Below are 21,384 nucleotides of genomic sequence, written 5' to 3'. Positions count from 1 at the left end.
TTTTTCTATTTTACCTGATTCAAGTCAGGCAGTTTAGGGGAGGTGATAGTGGATGTAACTCTGAGAAGGCCGGCATCATCCAGCACTGCCTGGGTGGGTGCAGGGAGGGGGATTCTCCCTGGTTGTGGGCTCCGTTTAACAAGCGCATCTGGCTCTCATAGTAGTAAGCTTAACCTTTGTCGGCAATAAAGGTGACATTCTGGCTTCCAGCTGCCTATTTTACTTTTCAATTTCTTTCAGAACTCTGGTGAGGAAACTGGGAGCTATTTATTAGCCCCTGGAAAACTTTAACTGGTCAGGAACGCTGAGAAATAACAGAGAATGGACTACGTGGACCAAAGGAACTCGTGAGGTTCTGTGGGACCAGGTGCATGGACTCCAGAATGCAGCACTTCCCCTCCTTCTCTTCTTCCTTACCACTTGCTAGAGTATTGCGGAAAGTGCACAAGTACAGCCTAACAAATTTTCATGAAACCCATGTAACCAACACCAAGATCAAGAAATGTTCCAGGACCCCAGTGTCCCTTCAAGCCCCCTCCAGTTACCACTCCTTGCCTGGAATGACTGTGACTCAGACTTCTAGCTGCACCCATATGATATGGGTGGGTGTTGTGGCGTGGTGTCCTGTGGGGTATTTCTGGCTGTGCACTTGACTTTACACTTCTAGACTTGGAAGAATCTAAGGTTTACAGCACCTGCTGCTTTGACCTTGTGGGCAACAGCTACTTGGAGCTAAGAGAAGCAGGAATTTAAGTAAAGGTCAGAAGTCTCACTTGTATCTCCTTGGGCTAAAATCAAAGAATCAAAAAACAAGCAAACAAACAAAAAACAAAGAGCACAGCTGAGTTCCTTCTGGAGGCTCCAGCGGAGAATCATTCCTCACCTTCTCCAGCTTCTGGAGGCCTGGGCGTTCCCTGGCTGTGGCCCCTTCCTCCATCATCAGAGCCAGCAGGGCTGTGTCCCTCGGATCCACTCTCTGCCTACAGTCAGGAAAGGCTCTCAGCTCTAAGGAACTGAGTGATCAGATGGGGCCACTGGCACAATGCAGGCCCTCGGTCTCTTACAGCAGAAGAGGGGACAGCTTCCCAGATTCAGGACATCAGGGCACAGACATCTTCAGTGGTGGGGAGAGGGGAGCGCCATCCTACCTACCACAGGGGGAGTACTGAAAGAATGCCCGCCTCTTTAAATGTCTGGTACGAGTCTTAGGTGAAGCTATCTTGGCCTAAACTTTATGAGGATTTTAATTATGGATTATCTGTTACTATGAGACTTCCTATTAATTTTTGTTAAGTTATTTTTAAAATGAATTTATCATTTCTTCTGTATTTGCACATTTATTTATGACATTTTAATGTCTAACAGGATCTGTATAGTGACACTTACTTTTTTTTCATTCCCATTGTTCCTGCCTCTTTAGAGTTTTAAGAAGAAAAATCAGGCTTAGTTGAGGTCTGTGGAGTTTTTCCGCCACTCCGAGAGGTTTCCCTGTGTGCCTTTGAAGTCAGTCTGCTCCCTCCCCTTCACCAAGCCCAGGAACCACAGCTCAGTTCTGTCCTGATAGTTTTGCTCTGACAAAAATGTCACATAAATGGAGTCACACAGACATCTGAGTCTGGCTTAGCATAATACTTTTAGGTTTATTCACGTGTCTACATGTATCAGTGTGCTCCTTTTCATCGTACGATGAACCACAACTTGTTTATGCATTTACCAGTTGATGGACATTTGGGTTGTTATATGAGTTTGGCAGATTATGGGAAAAGCTGCTATGAACATTTCAGGATAGGTCTTTGTATGGATAAATGTTTTCATGTATCTTGAATACATTTTTTAGGACTGGAATTGCTGGCTTGTACGATATGGCAGGCAGACCTCAATCTGGGAGGGAGACATGCCCTCCCCCTACCGCCCCAGACCTCAATCCCTGTGAATGTTAGGTTACATGGCAAAGGGAAAAACTCAGGTTGCTAGCCAGCAGACCCATGCTGTCACCAGGGTCTCTGAAAGCTGAAGAGAGAGGAAGAAGAAGAGGTCACACTGAGGCCCTGTGAGGATTCAACTCACCACTGCTGACTCTGAAGACGGAGGAAGCTTCATGAACCAAGGAATATGGGCAGCTTCCAGAAGCAGGAAAAGGAAGAGGGTTCTCCACTAGGGCTTCCAGGAATACAGCCCTGGCCACACCTTGATTTTAGCCCTGTGAGATCCATATCAGCTTTCTGTCCTCCTAAACTGTGGTTTTTAAGCCACTAAGTTTGTGGCAATTTGTTACAGTAGCTGTAGAAAACACACACATATGGTGAGGGAACGGGAAACCGCAGACATCCCACAATGGCTGAACATTTTGCATTCCCACCAGCAATGCTCTTCACAACCTTTCTCCCTCTCTCTCTCTTTTTTGTAATGTCAGATTTGTTGTTTTTAATTTTAGCCATTCTATGCCTCTTTCTTTTCTTCTTGGTCATTCTTCCCATGGTATATCAATTTTAATCATCTTTAAAAAATATAAGAACTTTTGATTTTTTTCCTACTTTATTAATTCCTGTTTTCATCTTTATTGTTTTGTTTTGGGTTGAATTTACAATTTTTTCCCCAACTTCTTGAGATGAATTTAAACAGCACTGGTTTTCAGTCTTCTTCCTCTGCTAATACTAGCATTCAAGATTATGAATTGTGACTCTAAGAGTGGCATTAGCTGCTTCTCACAAGTTACGACGTATGGTATTTTCATTATCATTCAGCTCAAAATATTTTTCTAATTTCCTTTTTTACTTCCTCTCTGAAGTAAGTAAGTCCCATGAGGGACTTAGAAGTATATTTTTAGTTTCCAAACAGGAGAATTTCTGTTATTCTCTGTTATAATAATTTATATATATTATATTTATAATTTAATTTTAATTTAATTAAAATTATATTTATAATTTTCTGTTATTCTCTGTTATTCTGTTATAATATTCTGTTATTTAGTATACTTAGAAGTATATTTTTTAGTTTCCAAACAGGAGAATTTCTGTTATTACTGATTTCTATCTTAATTATATTATGATCAGGGAACACAGTCTACATGATATAATTCCTTTAGAAGGTACTCAGACTCACTTTGTAGTCAAAATGTCCTAGTAAGTTTTCATAAATGTTCCCTGTGAGCCTGAAAGCAGTGTGTGTTCTGTGATTTCGGGTACACTGCTCTGTAATTGTTCACCAGGCCAATGTGCTTGAATGTTTTCTTCAAGGCTCCCATAGCTGTACCAATATTGGCCCACTTAGTCTATCATATACAAGAGGTATCTGAAAATCTCTCAGAGTATGGATTTGCATACTTTTCCATGTATTCTCATAATTTCTGCTAAAATATGCTAAAGTTGTTACGTATGTACAAATTTGGAGTTGTTACATATCCTTGTATTTGAAGTATCTATCTCCATTTCTAACAATGCCTTTGCCTTAGAGTTTTTTTTAATATATAGAAAATACAGCTATACATTAGCTTTTGGTTAGAGTCTACATGATGTATCTTTTTCTATCTTTTGTCTATGAAGACAGAGAAAGTGCCAGACCAGTAAGATGGTTATAGCTGATTTTTTAAAGACTTTTATCTTTAAAAAAATTACAGCATGTAATCTATGTAATTACTTATTTATTTGGATCTAAATCTACCCATATTACTAAATGCTTCCTGGTTGTCATATCTGCTTTATCTCCTTTGTTTTCTTTTGGATGAGCATATTTTGGACTAGTAGTGTTCCTTCTACTGGCTTCAGAGTCAGACACTTTACCATGTCTGTGTGCACTCCAAGCCTCATGTTACCAGGCTAACTGGGACTCTCAGTTAACACAAGAACCTGAGATTACATGATTTACCCCTCCCCAATTTATATGCCACTCTAGTTTTGTATTTTAGTTCTCTCTATATTTCCATCTCCACAAGACATTGTTTTGCAGTCACTATCCATTTAGATTTAACCATATGGTTACCACTTCCATTACCATATATACCTTTCTGCATCCGTATTTTTTTAAACACTACTTATCTATTCTACTACACACTTATTAAGAACTGCTTGTCTGGACTGCAGTCTTTCCCTGAGTCAGCCAGCCTGGGTCAGCTCTAGCTCCACCAGTACATCTTTCCTGCAAACCCTGGAGGAGTATTATGTGAGGCCAACTCTTTTCATGGCTCCTACTGCCTGTGACACTGGGTTTATAAAGCTCTTTCACATAGACTATGATTTCAGCTTCAGAACAACACAAAGGGAAAAAAGTGCATTATGGGGGTGAATTCTTTTTTTAAATGATTTTATTTATTTGAGAGAGAGAGAGAGAGAGCAAGTGCAAGAGAAAGAGAGAGCAAGCATGGGAGGAGGCAGAGGGATGGTTCTCTCTCCCACTGAGCAGAGAACCTGATATGGGGCTTGGTCCCAGGACCCCATGATCACGGCCTGGGCTTAAGAGAGATGCCTAACTGACTGAGCCACCCAGGTGCCCCTATCCCATACCTAATTCTAAAATCTCATCCTTATTTATGCCCCACAGTGCCCCTATACTCTCTACTCATAGTTAGAGATTCTCTGGATTACCCGGATTTTATTAAAAAACTGCTATCTTGTAACCTGGATTGCTCCATTCATGTGTCTGAAATACTGCTTCCAATCTTTTAAGACCCAGTCACTTCCCAGGATGCTTTCTTGTGCTGTGTGGGTGGAGGCTGAAGCCCTTCTGAGAGCTCTATACATAAATCTACTCTCTTATCTTGTTACCACTCTGGTTGCTCCATGAGGGCATGGCTAGCCTTAACAATGTGTATCTCTATTTCTTAGCCCAGTAGGAAAATGGAGCCAATATTGAGTTCATCCTCAAAAAAGGGATAATAGTCCCTGTAACGCATTTTGCCCCTTTGTGTTCTGAAGCTGAAATCATAGTCTATGTGAAAGAGCTCTTAAAATCAGATAAGTATGTAGAGATTAATGGTTGGTAGTGCGACAAAGTTGTTTCACATGCTTTATGCTTTATGAAAAAAAATCTAAATTAAATATGTCTAGATTTTGTTCCCAAGAAATTTATTAATTCCTGGATCATAATTACTTTGTAAACTTGTGCCTGAATAGTGAAGAATAAATCAGCTTTGTAAGGAGAATGTGAATGTTATACTTGTTCTGGAAATTTTTTTCCTTGCAGGATAACTCTTTTAAAATAAAATCTTACATGGAATCCCAAAAATATTAAGTAAATTAAAGATTCATGTTGTGACTGTGACTGAAGCACATGTGGTGAGTGTCTCTCACAGCAGAGTCACTAGTAGTACAAAATGATTACCCTTCTGGTAAGTTCAGAGTCATCTCTTCAACTAGAGAACTGAATAACTTTGTTTTAACATGCCAACAACCAATCTGGCATTTAAAAGTAACTTTATTAAAGTTGAGGATAGTTGTTGATACACAGTTTGATATAATAAATCTACAGATAACCACCATTCACATCACATAATTGAGCTTCTGAGATGACACTCTCCTCGGCTAACGCTCAGCGCTGTGGCAGTGGCTGGGCTCTGTACGACAGGCTACCTGCTCTCATGGACTCACGGGCTCTCCTGCTGCCAATTTCCAGAACTTGGACATTACTGATCCTGAGAAGAAAGTTCAGAGCTTTTTCTGTGATACTTATAACTTACTTTACTAAAGTTTTAAAAGGCTAGGAGACATTCATGAATTTCAAGTGTAAAGCTGGAATTTAAAGTGTTTGTCCAGATAAATTGTACTATGAAATGAAAGGTTTTATTTGCAACTTATACAACTTCATGAAAAACTACACTGCTCAGAATCTGACATAGGCTAAGTGAAACATTTTATTTCTGAAAAATACTGGAAATATATACCTGTCTTAAAATAGTTCAAACACATGATTAAATGAACTAATTTTGATAAAATGTTTAAGATGACAGTTTGTAAAAAGAAAAATAATTTAACCACATATTAGTAAATATATTTTATTTGTCAAAAGTAAATGCCAAGTTTATTTAGGATATTCAAGTACAAAAAATGAAAAATTATATACCTATGACTGTTAAGAAAAAGTTAGAAGGCATTAAATTGTTATAAGAATACTACAAAGGCACTGAATTCAACTATAACTTAATATATGAATTATCTAAATTTTAATATCTTTAATGTTCAGTTGCTCACAGTTATTTTCTTAAGAAATATTTTTAATAAGATGATTCAACCTTATGATTTTTCCCCTGGAAGACAGAGTTTTAAACAACAAGTGTGTAAAACATCCTAATGAAATAGAGTGGGAATATCCCAGGCTCAAAGGTACTCATCACTAAAAAAAGGATTTATTATCCAGAAGCTTTTACTTTTAAACACATCTTTTTTTCATCACAATACATCTACCACAATAAGGCACTTCATTGTGCCTTATTGAATGCCTTATTGAATGCCTCAATGAAGTGCCTTATTGTGCCAATTTTACACAATTTGATAAAAAAAGTTTAGGATTGTGTTACCAACTGGATAATGATATCAAAAATTTTTTAAGTTTCATGAAACTATTAAGAGGTTAGAGCTTCAGATACACAGTACATTTTAAAACATATCCCCCAAATTTTACCTTTAGTATGTACAAAAAAGGAGTTCATCTTGGAATATAAATGCAATCAGATAGCCATAAAATGAATGACTTCTGTATTTTCAATGGCACTGACACTTTGCTCTGTGGTACAATGCATATAAGTAATAATAACTGGGCAGCAGGAAAACAATCTAGATTCATCACAAACCAGCAACTTGGAAACTTCTAACAACAGTGAATATAAAAGTGGTATCATCCACTGTGGCTTATGTATTAACCTTATACTTAAAAATATTTTTCCATAAATGGCAGTAACTACAGCCATTTGCCAGATATAGAATAAGTGATACAGCAAATAAAAACAGCAAGAAAATCAAAGCATACTTCTAACATTTTAATAACTTTTGCTTGTGATGACCTTCTGTGATCTGGAACCTTTGTTTTACATAAAATTGGAGCTGGAAAGAGAAGAAAAAAACCTTTTGATTGATACAATAAAGAAACTATATAGGAAATAAAAATTACTAGAATCATTAGTTTTATAAAGCTTTTACAGAAAGAGTAAGTATATTTCTAATATATAAAAGAATCTTTGGAAAATAAAAAACCATCAAACCCTATTTTCTTGTGTATGAATTTCTGAGCTCTCAATAAAACTATGGGCTTGGGCCTGACTTTATAAACGAGCATATGCTAATAATGGTCATGTTAAATGGAGTCAGGTGACCATTTTTACAAAGCAAATGTAAACTGTCTTTCATATATGGAATAAACTTGAGGAATCCAATTTTAGTTAACACTGGATTAGGAGGAAAAGATAAGAATAGGTAAAAGGTCCCTCAGCTTTATAATTCAAAGCTTATCTTAAAGCAGTAATAAATTTTATTTATAGTTTATCTTTTAAAATTCAATGACTGAGTAAAACATAGTTATTAATAGTCATTTTCATTCTTTTGACTAGTGGCTTGCCCACTACATAGCAAGCACTTTTGTAGGCTCTGGGGATAGATGCATCAATGAACAAAACAAAGATTGTAGAACTTATATTGAAAGATCATACATGAGAATTTATTCCTTCTTTCTTCCCCCAAACTATGAAATCCACAGGTCAGCTAAGTCCACCAGAACCTTGTGGATTTACTTCTCCACAGTTCAAAAATGGAAAGCCGTCATGAACCAACATTATGTTTTCCTAATTATTTTGAAGTTAAATTATAGTATTCTGAAAATGTTGGGTTTGAAGGAAGATGTAATGATAAAACTGAACCAGAAATATTGCAGTGTGAAGAACAAAAGGAGAAGTGGATGCTGCCAAAGCAGAGATAGTTGGAGTAAACTAAGGCAGAGCCACCAAGAAGCACTGTCAACTGAACAAGTCAGTGATAAAGTTCAAGGACGGTCAAATAGGCAAAATGACAAGGACACTCTGAGTGGGAGAGATAAAGGACAGAAAGTATAGAAAAGGAAAAATAAAACTTATTTTCTAAAAATTTGGTAACTTTGATTTTTAACACATACCCCAAACCCTCAAGCCTCGAGATTATCATCCATATGCTACTCATGGCCGCCCCATTGTACCGAGGCCCTCTCTACCTTCCTCTGCATCTTTACGTCCACCATTGGTTTCACAAGCTCTGACATCAAAGCACAGGAGTTCGAATCGATAGCCTGGTTCCCTTATTAAAATAAAAATTCTCACAAAATTATCATCAGTAGAATTTATTTAAATAAAAGTAAACCTAAAAATTTGTTTTTTTATCAGATATTATTTTACTTCTAAGATTCCCCAACAAAGTATATAGCTTCTATTTAGACAAGAAATTCAGCATAGCTAATGGCAGGTCTGCAGTTACTAGTTATGCACTAGAAACAGGCTGGACAATGAAATAAGAGCAGTCATTTTTCCTCTCAGGTAACTGACCCTTTTTAAATTATGATGTATTTAGTTCATTCATTTATTTGCTCATTTGGCAAATATTCACTGAGCACCTAGTGTGTGCCCAGTGTTGTTCTAGATGCTGGGGAAACAGCAGTGAACAAGAGGGACAGGTCTCTGCTCTCAAGGAGCTGACATTTTAGTTGCAAGCAGCTGATAACAAACAAGGAAATAGACTGTTATAAGCACAAGATCAAACAGGGCAACAAGACAGACAGTAATGGGGAGGGGGCCACCAAAGTGGGGGCTTTGGGGGTAGCTTACTTCTTACGGTCCTTGTCTTTCCTCAGGTTGCTGCCTGATGCCATGTAGGACTGGCTTTGGTATATCTCTGAAGTAGCTTTCTTCTTTGAGAAAGCAATTATTTCTTCTTCCAAGAGTCTTCTCTTCTCTTCAAGCTTCATTCTCTCTTCTTGGTGAACTCTTTTAAGGTGCTCAAACTTGGCCTGTAGCTGTGAAACAAAGGTGCAATTCCCATCAACGACACAGTGTGGCAGCACATGCACAAGAATGTTCTCCAGTTTAGCAACCATTGCTGAGGCTAACCTACACAGTAATCTACAAATTATCTGGATGTTGCAAAAGTTCATGCTTAAAGTAAAAATGTACATATGAAATTGCCTTGGTAACGAGTTCCCATGCAAAAAGATGCATGAATAACAACAACAAAACAAACTATAGCCTCTAAAAATCTCCTTTTAAAACATTTGACCTTTTCTTAGTTTTTATTTTCTTGCTCTATATTTTCCTCACAAAGCCTCTTCAAATAAACTTTCTAAAATCCATGCTCAATAAAAGTGAGGGACACAAATACAAAATCAAGTTATCAAAAAAACACCTTATTTTTCAAATAAAGTTGCCAAGTATAGTGAAACAGTTAAAAGCTACATTGTAAACCTGGTTGGAAAGTGCCAGTTATCAATTTAAATCAAGAACCTGAAAAATCTATTAGATTTTTCCACATTCACCTTCTTGAAATCTAAACTAAATCAAGAAATCCTAAGTTAAATTTTATTCATAAAAATACTCACTGTAGTAGAATTTCACCATAGCCTGTGTCTAATGAAGTCAAAAAATAAATTTATGCGAAGTACACTCAATGCAGCCATTAAAATGAGTTTGTAAAAGGTGTTTTTTTTTTGTAAAAGGTTATAACACTATAAGATGAAATTTCCCTTTGTTGTTTGTTGTTTATTGGGGAAATAAATCTAGAGACTTGAGCAGATTCTACATGAATCAGCTGCAAGCCTTGCCTGCCAAGAACACAAACACAGCATCCAGAATCTAGATCAAAAAAGGCAACTTCTAAAATTCTCTAGTCTAGTCAGATTAACTTCAGTATTTTCAGTTCTGTGCAGCATTCATATAAAAAAACAGGACTTGGTTTCTAGAAAAGATGGCATAAAATAATTGAAGAAATACTTTGCTAAAAATTAGAGGTTGAGGGTGGAAAGTGAAGAGCTAAACTCTATCCTAATAAAAGTTAATGGTTTCAAATATGGAAGAGGTTGTCTTGTGTGCCAGTAAAGCTTGACAGATGTATTGAAATGGAGACAGAAAAGAATTGAAACAGATTAAGTAAGACCCTTCTACCCTAAGATTCTTTTATTCCTGAGGATGGAATTTCAGAGAAGTATCAGTTCCTTAGTATTTATTTCAATAATTCCTGCTTTTAAAAAAAGCTATGTGAGTGTGTATGTATGTAAAGGGTGGGGTTCATCTAGCTGTCATTCAAATCAGTGGTATAAATAAAGGGAGTCACAACTCCCTGAGTCTGTGTGCATCTCCTACAAATGTGGGAGAGGAACTGAGTAAAGCCAGGAAAGACAGGATCTAGGAGTGAATTTATATGATGTGAATGAAGACATCTCTGATTACTTAAATGGAGGCTGCATACTCTATGTGCATAGTTAAATACCTTGAAAGGTTATAGGGTACTTTATATGTCATTCATGAGGTTGGCTAAAAATTGCAGAAATACTATAAAGAGAAAAATATTTTAAAAGGGGAGGCAAGGGGCGCCTGGGTGGCTCAGTGGGTTAAGCATCTGCCTTTGGCTCAGTTCATGATCCTGGGGTCTTGATCTGATGCAGCCCAGTGTTGGGCTCCCTGCTCAACGGTGAGTCTGCTTCTGCCTCTGTCCCTCTACTCTGCTTGCGCTCTCTCTCACGTTCTTTCTTTCTCTCAAATAGATAAAATCTTTAAGAGGGGAAACAGGGGTAGGTGTGACTATTATTCACATTATGTGGAGTTCACATATACATACTTGTGGTTCCATGATTCAGTATAATAGGCATTTAATTCAAACATATTTTCAAATACTCTGAAGTAATTTTTACAAAAGATACAGCAGTGTGCCATATTGTGATACTGTCTTAAGGGTGTGGTGAGAAGTTATCAACAGCACAGAGGTCTCCTGTTTTTCCGACTTTGACTCTTAAGTATTTAATGATACTGACTTTACAGTATAAAACCTGGTCATGAGGTTCCTGGTAATATTAATAAAAGAGGTCCGGAATCTACTGCCTCGAATGCTATATAACTAATATGTTTAGAACTCTTGTGAGAACTTTGGTTGTTGATGCCTCAGGCTTACATTAACTACATTTTTTGTGCTTCACAAAAAAGCACTTAACCATAAAAAAATAAAAGTCTACAAACGATCTGCTGACAAATAGTCTTTTTCTTTTTCTTTCAACCGTGTGGTCACTCTGAATTTTCTATATCCTTTTGAATACTACACATTTAAGAAAAATATTCTTATGTGGGATTTTAAAAATTAAAAACTCAACTATAAACCACTTCTACATCTTTTCTCCTCAGTGAAGAAACTAAAAATCATGATACGTGAGAGATAAACTCTTAAATAGTTTTACTCTACCATCTTAAAGATGAAATCTACTAATGAAAAAAATATCAGCAACCTTATTCCTTCTCATCACAACTCCTTCCTCAATATTCATAGAGACAAACAGACAGAATACCCAAATGTGACATGAGAATTGCGACTGAATTCCAGTTCAAAAACGAAAACAAAATCACCAAATTAAAAACAAACAATAAAAGGCCATATTTGGACAAGTGGGAAATGTGAATGTGATCAGGCATTCCCATTAATTTTCTTAGATGTAATACTGATACAATGGTTATGGAGGAGAAGGTGCCTAAGCTTCAGAGATGCACACTGCAGGGCCTAGGGATAAAGTGTCATCATGTCTACAACCAGTTTTCAGATGACCAGGGAAAAATATATATCCTCCCCTTGGATATGTACATACACATATATATAATACAGAGGGCAAATTCCTTTTTGAGCTCATCCTTTTTGACCATCATCCTGAATGTGACCATTGACTTAAAAGTAGCCATTGTGGTTAGGTCTATAGAAAATAGCTTAACTCAATAAAAGTAAAATTATGACTTGAAGAACTAGAAGCAATCCAAAGGTCATGTGACCACCAGACTCCTCTGGAAAGCCTGACTTCAAACTCAAAGTTACTTAATTGCTTTCATAGTTAGCCACTAGGTAGCAAGCATCAATCCCAACAATCTCCAGAACTCTCAAGAAAGGCTTTATGAAGCCACAGCTAAAACATTTCTGGTTTAAACTTAAGGCATTTACCCAAAAAAAAAAAAAAATAAACTTAAGGCATTTATTTTTAATTTTTTTAAAGATTTTATTTATTTATTCATGAGAGACACAGAGAGAGGCAAAGACATATGCAGAGGGAGAAGCAGGTTCCCTGTGGGGAGCCCAATGTGGGACTTGATTGCAGGACCCTGGGATCAAGCCCTGAGCTGAAGGCAGATGCTCAACTGCTGAGCCACCCAGGAATCCCCTAAAATTAAGGCATTTAAAACCTAGTTCACCTAACTCTGGGAAACGAACAAGGGGTGGTAGAAAGGGAGGTGGGTGGGGGATGGGGTTGACTGGGTGACGGGCACTGAGGGGGGCACTTGATGGGATGAGCACTGGGTGTTATTCTATATGTTGGCAAATTGAACACCAATAAAAAATAAATTAAAAAAAAAAAAAAACCTAGTCCAACAAAACCTAGGTTAACTTAGTTAACCTAGTCCAATGTAAGTTGTTGGTGAACCACTTCAAATGGAAGACTAACATTTGCCAAAACGTTGACAAAAAGGCCAACGTTTTTATTTGAATTCAGATTTTTTAAAGTCTGTATGCAAAGACTGTATGTTAAAATAGCTACTTTTTAATGAACAAGTAGTCCCCAAAAGCATCTCAGCTAAATTCTTGAGATAAATCTCCCAAACAGGACACCTAAAAAACAAATGCAGATCACATTAAACCAGTGTACTTGCCTCTCTCTCAGCTTCTTTCAGTATGGCTTCTTTTTCCTTTACTCGCTGCACAAACATCTGCTTCATTTCTTCTTCCTTCCTCTGACGTTCACCATAAAATTCATGTCTTTTGGCTTCATAGGTCTCTTGAAGACTAAAAAGTTATTTGTGGTACTATCATGTTAAAAATGATGTAGGACACTTGCAAACACAAACTTCTCAGGTTAAGCCTCAGTGTTAACTATAACACCCTCTTACACAGAGCAAACATGACATTTCCATAACACAACATTTCCTACAGCACAAGACATAAAAAGCCACCAGTGCTGTAGTGCTATAATAAATAAAGAGTACTAGATTTCTGAAATCTCTGCTTTATCAAGTCCTTCACAAGAAGTATTCTCACTTTACTCCAGATTAATTCTTTCAGCCTTGGTTAATTAGCATCACTGTGTCTGGAAACCTTTGAGGTCTTGAAGTCATCCTTGACTCTTCCCTTACCTTCTCTCTGTATTTGATCACCAAGGTCTGGGAGTTCAGTTTGTGACCCTGACATCATTTTATTTTATTTTTTTAAAAGATTTTATTTATTTATGCTTGAGAGACAGAGAGAGAGAGAGAGAGGCAGAGACACAGGCAGAGGGAGAAGCAGGCTCCGCTCCATGCAGGGAGCCTGACATGGGACTCAATCCCGGGTCTCCAGGATCCCACCTTGGGCTGAAGGCGGCACTAAACCACTGAGCCACCAGGGCTGCCCTTCCCTTCCCTTCCCTTCCCTTCTTTTTCTTTTCTTTTCTTTTCTTTCTTTTTTCTTTTCTTCCCTTCCTTTCCCTTCCCTTCCCTTCCCTTCCTCCCTCCTTCCCTTCCCTTCCCTTCTTTCTCTTTCTTTCTTTCTTTCTTTCTTTCTTTCTTTCTTCTTTCTTTCTTTCTTTCTTTCTTTCTTCTTTCTTTCTTTCTTCTTTTTTTTTTTTTTTTTAGATTTTACCCTGACATCATTTTAATCCAGTCTTCTGATTTCTACAGATATCCTGATACAGCCCAATCCAGTCTTTGTGATTTTCTGCCCTCACTACTACAATAATAACCTAACTCATCTCTGGGCTTTTAGTTCCTCTCTCTCTCACTCTTACTTCTTGCCACTCCAAAGATTTTCTAAAATCCCCCACAGGTCTCATTATCTTTTTTCTACTGCATTAGTTATGTTCTACAAAATAAGGTCCCACCTCCTGTAAGAAGCAATTATGAAACTTCACAATCTGGCCTAATTCTACCTTTCCAGATTCATCTCTTACCAAGCATATCCAATCCTCCTAAGGTTTCAGCCATATCAACCTATTCAGTGTTCCTAAAACTACACATTTCATGTGTTAGCTTGTGTATCTCCTGCGCTTCCAAAGCCACTGCCCACATGCCAACCCTCATTCTAACCAGCTGATCCTCTAATTCAAATGCAACTTCCTTTATAAAGCCTTCTCTGGTCTCCCCAGTTGGAACTAACTATGCCTTCTAAGTACTTTCGTGGCACTTTGTACCTCTTCTTTGGCATTTATATCCTACTTGTCTTACTCTTCTAATAGATCATTATCTTTGTAACCCAACTATCCAACAAAGCTCGCTAGCTTTTCAGGCTCTTCATAAATGTTTATTTAATGACAGAAATTCCCAGGAAATAGAGCCAGATTTAACCAAGCAGAGCAAGTACTGTCCTCAAGCACTGTGTCTAGCTGCCCTTTCTTATTTATTGCATTTCAGAGGTATAACAGACCTTATTCGGCAGAATTACCAAGCCCTTCCATTTCATCTTACTATGAGAGTATCCCAAAGATTTAACAAGGAACACAAATATACTTTCCAGCTATGTTGCAGTTAGGAATTTCTACTGCTTACAAAAGTACTTTATATTAAAATAGATACAAATGTGATGAATTAAGGAATTTTACAGTCTTAAATATTACAACTGGAGAAATAAACCTGGTAAGTATAGAATTCTAGAAGTTCACGGAGAATTAGAGTAAGAAATGTTGTGCAACAGCTATTACGGCTGATTGTGTAGGGTAGGTGTAGCAGGTTTTCTGAGGAGGAACAGATCCTAAACATTGTCTTAAGAGAAAAATGTACAAACTGCCATAGATAACCACATAAATGCCCTAAATCTCAAGGAAAAATTTCACTTTCTATCAGGCTTTGTTTTTCTGTGTTTGTTTTGGTCTTAAAGAAGCCTCTATATCTATCAGGCTTTTTTCATCATTTTCAGAAACCTCACTGCATTTTGCTGGTCCTATAGTGGATTGAAAGTCTTTATAAACAAACTTGATTTAATTAAAGTTTTGAATTCATATCAAATGTAAGTTTAAAGAAGTTCTCATTATCTGTTTATGTAAGCACTTGAGTTGCTTAAGAGGAAAATAAATCTAACTGGCAAAGAAAAGACCTAACATTTGTTTAATAGCTGCTACCAGCAAGGTACTTTTCTGGAATTCGTTCTCTACCCAATTCCCATAGCATCCGTGAAGAACAAGCACTAACACTCTGTTTTACAGATAAGAAAACTAAACTCAGAGAGGTAAAGTAATCAAAGTAACGTAGTTGGTAAGTAAAAAGCTGGAATTTGAATCAGGTCAGAATTTTGTTTTATCAAAATAACCTTTTGATAAAAAGATTATTTTCCATCACGTCACATTGTTTTTCAACCTTGACAACCAAAAGTCAATTGTAAGTAATGTTTAGAAGATGTGTAAGGGAATAATTTATATAGTTAGTGTCATAAGACTAACACAACGATTGTTTATAATCATGGATTTATTCATTAAATGAAAATGAAAAATAGTTTTCTTGCTATTTTAATATAAAATTCTTGCTTTTTCTAGTATAAAAGCATCTTGTTGTCATGAATATTCAATGAAACACATTACTATACTTGCAAATATCAGTGATTTAAAGCAAAGTTGAAAATTAAAGAGGAAGAAAAAAGTTCTCAGATGCTCACGTTCATCAAGAAAATCACTACAGTCCATTCACTCAGGACTTCTTTGTTTCATATACAGTTCTAAAAAGCCTGTTGAACTGTTTCCATTTCTGCTGTAGACTAAATGTAGGAAGTTATTTATTTCTTGAGAGTTCCAAAGACACAAATTTTATTTTATTTTTATTTTTTAAAGATTTTATTTATTTATTCATGAGAGACAAGAGAGAGAGGCAGAGATATAGGCAGAGGGAGAAGCAGACTCCCTGCAGGGGGACTGATGTGGGACTGGATCCTAGGATTCCAAGATCATACCCTGAGCCCAAGGCAGATGCCCGACCGCTGAGCCACCCAGGCATCCCTAATGACACAAATTTTATGACAGAATAAAATTATGTAAAAAATGTAAGCAACTCTAAAATACTACAAAAATCTTCCTTTCAAAACTATATAGGTCCCTCAACACTTCAAATGGCAGTGATTTTGTACTCAAATGTTAAAGATGCCTAACTTGTGGGAATGAGAATGGTTATGTTAATCTAAAATAACTTGAGGATTTAAGAACATTTATAGGGGGAAGGGCAAGATGGCAGAAGAGTAGGGTCTCCAAATCACCAGTCCCAACCAAATTACCTAGAAAACCTTCAAATTATCCTGAAAATCTATGAATTCGGCCTGAGAATTAAAGAGATAACACCTGGAATGCTACAGTGAGAAGAGTTTGCGCTTCTATCAAGGTGGGAAGAGAAGGAAAAAGAAATAAAGACACAAAAGGCATCCAAGGGGGAGGGGCCCTGCGAGGAGCCGGGCTGAGGCCGGGGCGAGTGTCCCCAGGTCAGGAGAGCCCCGTCCCGGAGAAGCAGGAGCTGCACCGACCTTCCCGGGCGGAAAGGGGCTCGCAGGGAGTTGGAGCAGGACCCAGGAGGGCGGGGATGCCCTCGGGCTCCCGGGGACACTAACAGACACCTGCGCCCCGGGAGAGCGCGCCGAGCTCCCTAAGGGCTGCAGCGCGCACGGCGGGACCCGGAGCAGCTCGGAGGGGCTCGGGCGGCGGCTCCGCGGAGGGGGCTGCGGGGCGGGAGCAGCTCGGGGGTGCTCGGGGGCAGCTCCGCGGAGGGGGCTGCGGGCCGGGAGCGCGAATCCAACAGCGCAGGCCCCGAGCACAGGGCGCTGGGACACAACCCAGGATCCGGCCTCCCCCGGGACAGGCAGAGGCCGGGAGGGCCCAGGACAGCAAGGACGCTCCTGCCCCGAGCTGAGCAGATCAGCGGCCCCGCCCCGGAGCCTCCAGGCCCTGCAGACGGAGAGCTCCGGAGTTACTGCGGGGGCTGAATCCAGGGCTCCAGGGCTGGCCCCGCCACTGCGGTTGTTCCTCCTGGGGCCTCACGGGGTAAACAACCCCCACTGAGCCCTGCACCAGGCAGGGGGCAGAGCAGCTCCCCCAAGTGCTAACACCTGAAAATCAGCACAGCAGGCCCCTCCCCCAGAAGACCAGCTAGACGGACAACTTCCAGAGGAAGTCAAGGGACTTAAAGTACACAGAATCAGAAGATGCTCCCCTGTGAGTTTTTTGTTTTTTGTTTTGTTTTGTTTTGCTTTTTGATTTGTTTGCTTTCCCCACCCTTTCTTCCCCCTTGCTTTTTCTTTCTCTTTTTCTTCTTTTTTTTTTCTTCCTTTTTTTTTCTCTTTCTCTTTTCTTTCCTTCTTTCTCTCTTCTCTTTTTCTCCTTTTCCCAATACAACTTGTTTTTTGGCCACTCTGCACTGAGCAAAATGACTAGTAGGAAAACCTCACCTCAAAAGAAAGAATCAGAAACAGTCCTCTCTCCCACAGAGTTACAAAATCTGGATTACAATTCAATGTCAGAAAGCCAATTCAGAAGCACTATTATACAGCTACTGGTGGCTCTAGAAAAAAGCATAAAGGACTCAAGAGACTTCATGACTGCAGAATTTAGAGCTAATCAGGCAGAAATTAAAAATCAATTGAATGAGATGCAATCCAAACTAGAAGTCCTAACGACGAGGGTTAACGAGGTGGAAGAACGAGTGAGTGACATAGAAGACAAGTTGATGGCAAAGAGGGAAACTGAGGAAAAAAGAGACAAACAATTAAAAGACCATGAAGATAGATTAAGGGAAATAAACGACAACCTGAGGAAGAAAAACCTACGTTTAATTGGGGTTCCCGAGGGTGCCGAAAGGGACAGAGGGCCTGAATATGTATTTGAACAAATTCTAGCTGAAAACTTTCCTAACCTGGGAAGGGAAACAGGCATTCAGATCCAGGAAATAGAGAGATTCCCCCCCTAAAATCAATAAAAACCATTCAACACCTCGACATTTAATAGTGAAGCTTGCAAATTCCAAAGATAAAGAGAAGATCCTTAAAGCAGCAAGAGACAAGAAATCCCTGACTTTTATGGGGAGGAGTATTAGGGTAACAGCAGACCTCTCCACAGAGACCTGGCAGGCCAGAAAGGGCTGGCAGGATATATTCAAGGTCCTAAATGAGAAGAACATGCAACCAAGAATACTTTATCCAGCAAGGCTCTCATTCAAAATGGAAGGAGAGATAAAGAGCTTCCAAGACAGGCAGGAACCGAAAGAATATGTGACCTCCAAACCAGCTCTGCAAGAAATTTTAAGGGGGACTATTAAAATTCCCCTTTAAGAAGAAGTTGAGTGGAACAATCCACAAAAACAAGGACTGAATAAATATCATGACACTAAACTCATATCTCTCAATAGTAACTCTGAATGTGAACGGGCTTAAGGACCCCATCAAAAGGCGCAGGGTTTCAGACTGGATAAAAAAGCAGGACCCATCTATTTGCTGTCTACAAGAGACTCATTTTAGACAGAAGGACACCTACAGCCTGAAAATAAAAGGTTGGAGAACCATTTATCATTCGAATGGTCCTCAAAAGAAAGCAGGGGTAGCCATCCTTATATCAGATAAACTAAAATTTACCCTGAAGACTGTAGTGAGAGATGAAGAGGGACACTATTTCATACTTAAGGATCTATCCAACAAGAGGACTTAACAATCCTCAATATATATGCCCCGAATCTAGCAGCTGCCAAATATATAAATCAATTAATAACCAAAGTGAAGAAATACTTAGATAATAATACACTTATACTTGGTGACTTCAATCTAGCTCTTTCTATACTCGAAGGTCTTCTAAGCACACATCTCCAAAGAAACAAGAGCTTTAAATGATACACTGGACCAGATGGATTTCACAGATATCTACAGAACTTTACATCCAAACTCAACTGAATACACATTCTTCTCAAGTGCACATGGAACTTTCTCCAGAATAGACCCCATACTGGATCACAAATCAGGTCTGAACCGATACCAAAAGATTGGGATCGTCCCCTGCATATTCTCAGACCATAATGCCTTGAAATTAGAACTAAATCACAACAAGAAGTTTGGAAGGACCAGAACACATGGAGGTTAAGGACCATCCTGCTAAAAGATGAAAGGGTCAACCAGGAAATTAAGGAAGAATTAAAAAGATTCATGGAAACTAATGAGAATGAAGATACAACCGTTCAAAATCTTTGGGATGCAGCAAAAGTCCTGAGGGGGAAATACATCGCAATACAAGCATCCATTCAAAAACTGGAAAGAACTCAAATACAGAAACTAACCTTACACATAAAGGAGCTAGAGAAAAACCAGCAGATAGATCCTACACCCAGGAGAAGACGAGAGTTAATAAAGATTCGAGCAGAACTCAATGAAATCGAGACCAGAACTGTGGAACAGATCAACAGAACCAGGAGTTGGTTCTTTGAAAGAATTAATAAGATAGATAAACCATTAGCCAGCCTTATTAAAAAGAAGAGAGAGAAGACTCAAATTAATAAAATCATGAATGAGAAAGGAGAGATCACTACCAACACCAAGGAAATACAAACAATTTTAAAAACATATTATGAACAGCTATACGCCAATAAATTAGGCAATCTAGAAGAAATGGACGCATTCCTGGAAAGCCACAAACTACCAAAACTGGAACAGGAAGAAATAAAAAAACTGAACAGGCCAATAACCAGGGAGGAAATTGAAGCAGTCATCAAAAACCTCCCAAGACACAAGAGTCCAGGGCCAGATGGCTTCCCAGGGGAATTCTATCAAACGTTTAAAGAAGAAATCATACCTATTCTCCTAAAACTGTTTGGAAAGATAGAAAGAGATGGAGTACTTCCAAATTCCTTCTATGAGGCCAGCATCACCTTAATTCCAAAACCAAAGACCCCACCAAAAAGGAGAATTATAGACCAATATCCCTAATGAACATGGATGCAAAAATTCTCAACAAGATACTAGCCAATAGGATCCAACAGCACATTAAGAAAATTATTCACCATGACCAAGTAGGATTTATCCCCGGGACGCAAGGCTGGTTCAACACCCGTAAAACAATCAATGTGATTCATCGTATCAGCAAGCGAAAAACCAAGAACCATATGATCCTCTCATTAGATACAGAGAAAGCATTTGACAAAATACAGCATCCATTCCTGATCAAAACTCTTCAGAGTGTAGGGATAGAGGGAACATTCCTCAACATCTTAAAAGCCATCTACGAAAAGCCCACAGCAAATATCATTCTCAATGGGGAAGCACTGGGAGCCTTTCCCCTAAGATCAGGAACACGACAGGGATGTCCACTCTCACCACTGCTATTCAACATAGTACTGGAAGTCCTAGCCTCAGCAATCAGACAACAAAAAGACATTAAAGGCATTCAAATTGGCAAAGAAGAAGTCAAACTCTCTCTCTTCGCCGATGACATGATACTGTACATAGAAAACCCAAAAGTCTCCACCCCAAGATTGCTAGAACTCATACAGCAATTTGGTAGCGTGGCAGGATACAAAATCAATGCCCAGAAATCAGTGGCATTTCTATACACTAACAATGAGACTGAAGAAAGAGAAATTAAGGAGTCAATCCCACTTACAATGGCACCCAAAAGCATAAGATACCTAGGAATAAACCTAACCAAAGATGTAAAGGATCTATACCCTAAAAACTATAGAACACTTCTGAGAGAAATTGAGGAAGACACAAAGAGATGGAAAAATATTCCATGCTCATGGATTGGCAGAATTAATATTGTGAAAATGTCAATGTTACCCAGGGCAATATACACGTTTAATGCAATCCCTATCAAAATACCATGGACTTTCTCCAGAGAGTTAGAACAAATTATTTTAAGATTTGTGTGGAATCAGAAAAGACCCCGAATAGCCAGGGGAATTTTAAAAAAGAAAACCATAGCTGGGGGCATCACATGCCAGATTTCAGGTTGTTCTACAAAGCTGTGGTCATCAAGACAGTGTGGTACTGGCACAAAAACAGACACATAGATCAATGCAACAGAATAGAGAACCCAGAAGTGGACCCTGAACTTTATGGTCAACTAATATTCGATAAAGGAGGAAAGACTATCCATTGGAAGAAAGACAGTCTCTTCAATAAATGGTGCTGGGAAAATTGGACATCCACATGTAGAAGAATGAAACTAGACCACTCTCTTTCACCATACACAAAGATAAACTCAAAATGGATGAAAGATCTAAAT

At 38.5% G+C, this 21,384-nt stretch overlaps 1 protein-coding gene across 10 annotated transcripts in view; it reads right to left on the bottom strand.

Annotated features, from left to right (window-relative positions):
• Positions 1 to 5,391: 5,391 nt before the first annotated feature.
• SEPTIN10 (septin 10) overlaps positions 5,392 to 21,384 on the bottom strand; it is a 57,600-nt gene continuing 41,607 nt past the window's right edge. For 2 of the 10 annotated variants that reach the window (XM_038550825.1, XM_038550832.1), the window contains 4 exons: positions 12,836 to 12,968; positions 8,774 to 8,961; positions 8,167 to 8,249; positions 5,971 to 7,031 (listed from right to left, as the gene is read on the bottom strand). In XM_038550825.1, coding sequence (XP_038406753.1) covers positions 6,889 to 7,031; positions 8,167 to 8,249; positions 8,774 to 8,961; positions 12,836 to 12,968 — 547 coding nt within the window. In that variant the 3' untranslated portion in view covers positions 5,971 to 6,888. Of the gene's footprint in view, positions 5,627 to 5,970; positions 7,032 to 8,091; positions 8,250 to 8,773; positions 8,962 to 12,835; positions 12,969 to 21,384 lie in introns of those variants that run through there. The other 8 variants (XM_038550827.1, XM_038550830.1, XM_038550826.1 and 5 more) reach the window with 7 other exon arrangements.

Source organism: Canis lupus, chromosome 10, assembly GCF_011100685.1.
Source record: "Canis lupus familiaris isolate Mischka breed German Shepherd chromosome 10, alternate assembly UU_Cfam_GSD_1.0, whole genome shotgun sequence".
Classification (NCBI taxonomy): Eukaryota; Metazoa; Chordata; class Mammalia; order Carnivora; family Canidae; genus Canis; species Canis lupus.
The sequence above is the reverse complement of the archived record's forward strand: the minus strand, read 5'-3'. Positions and strand labels throughout refer to the sequence as shown.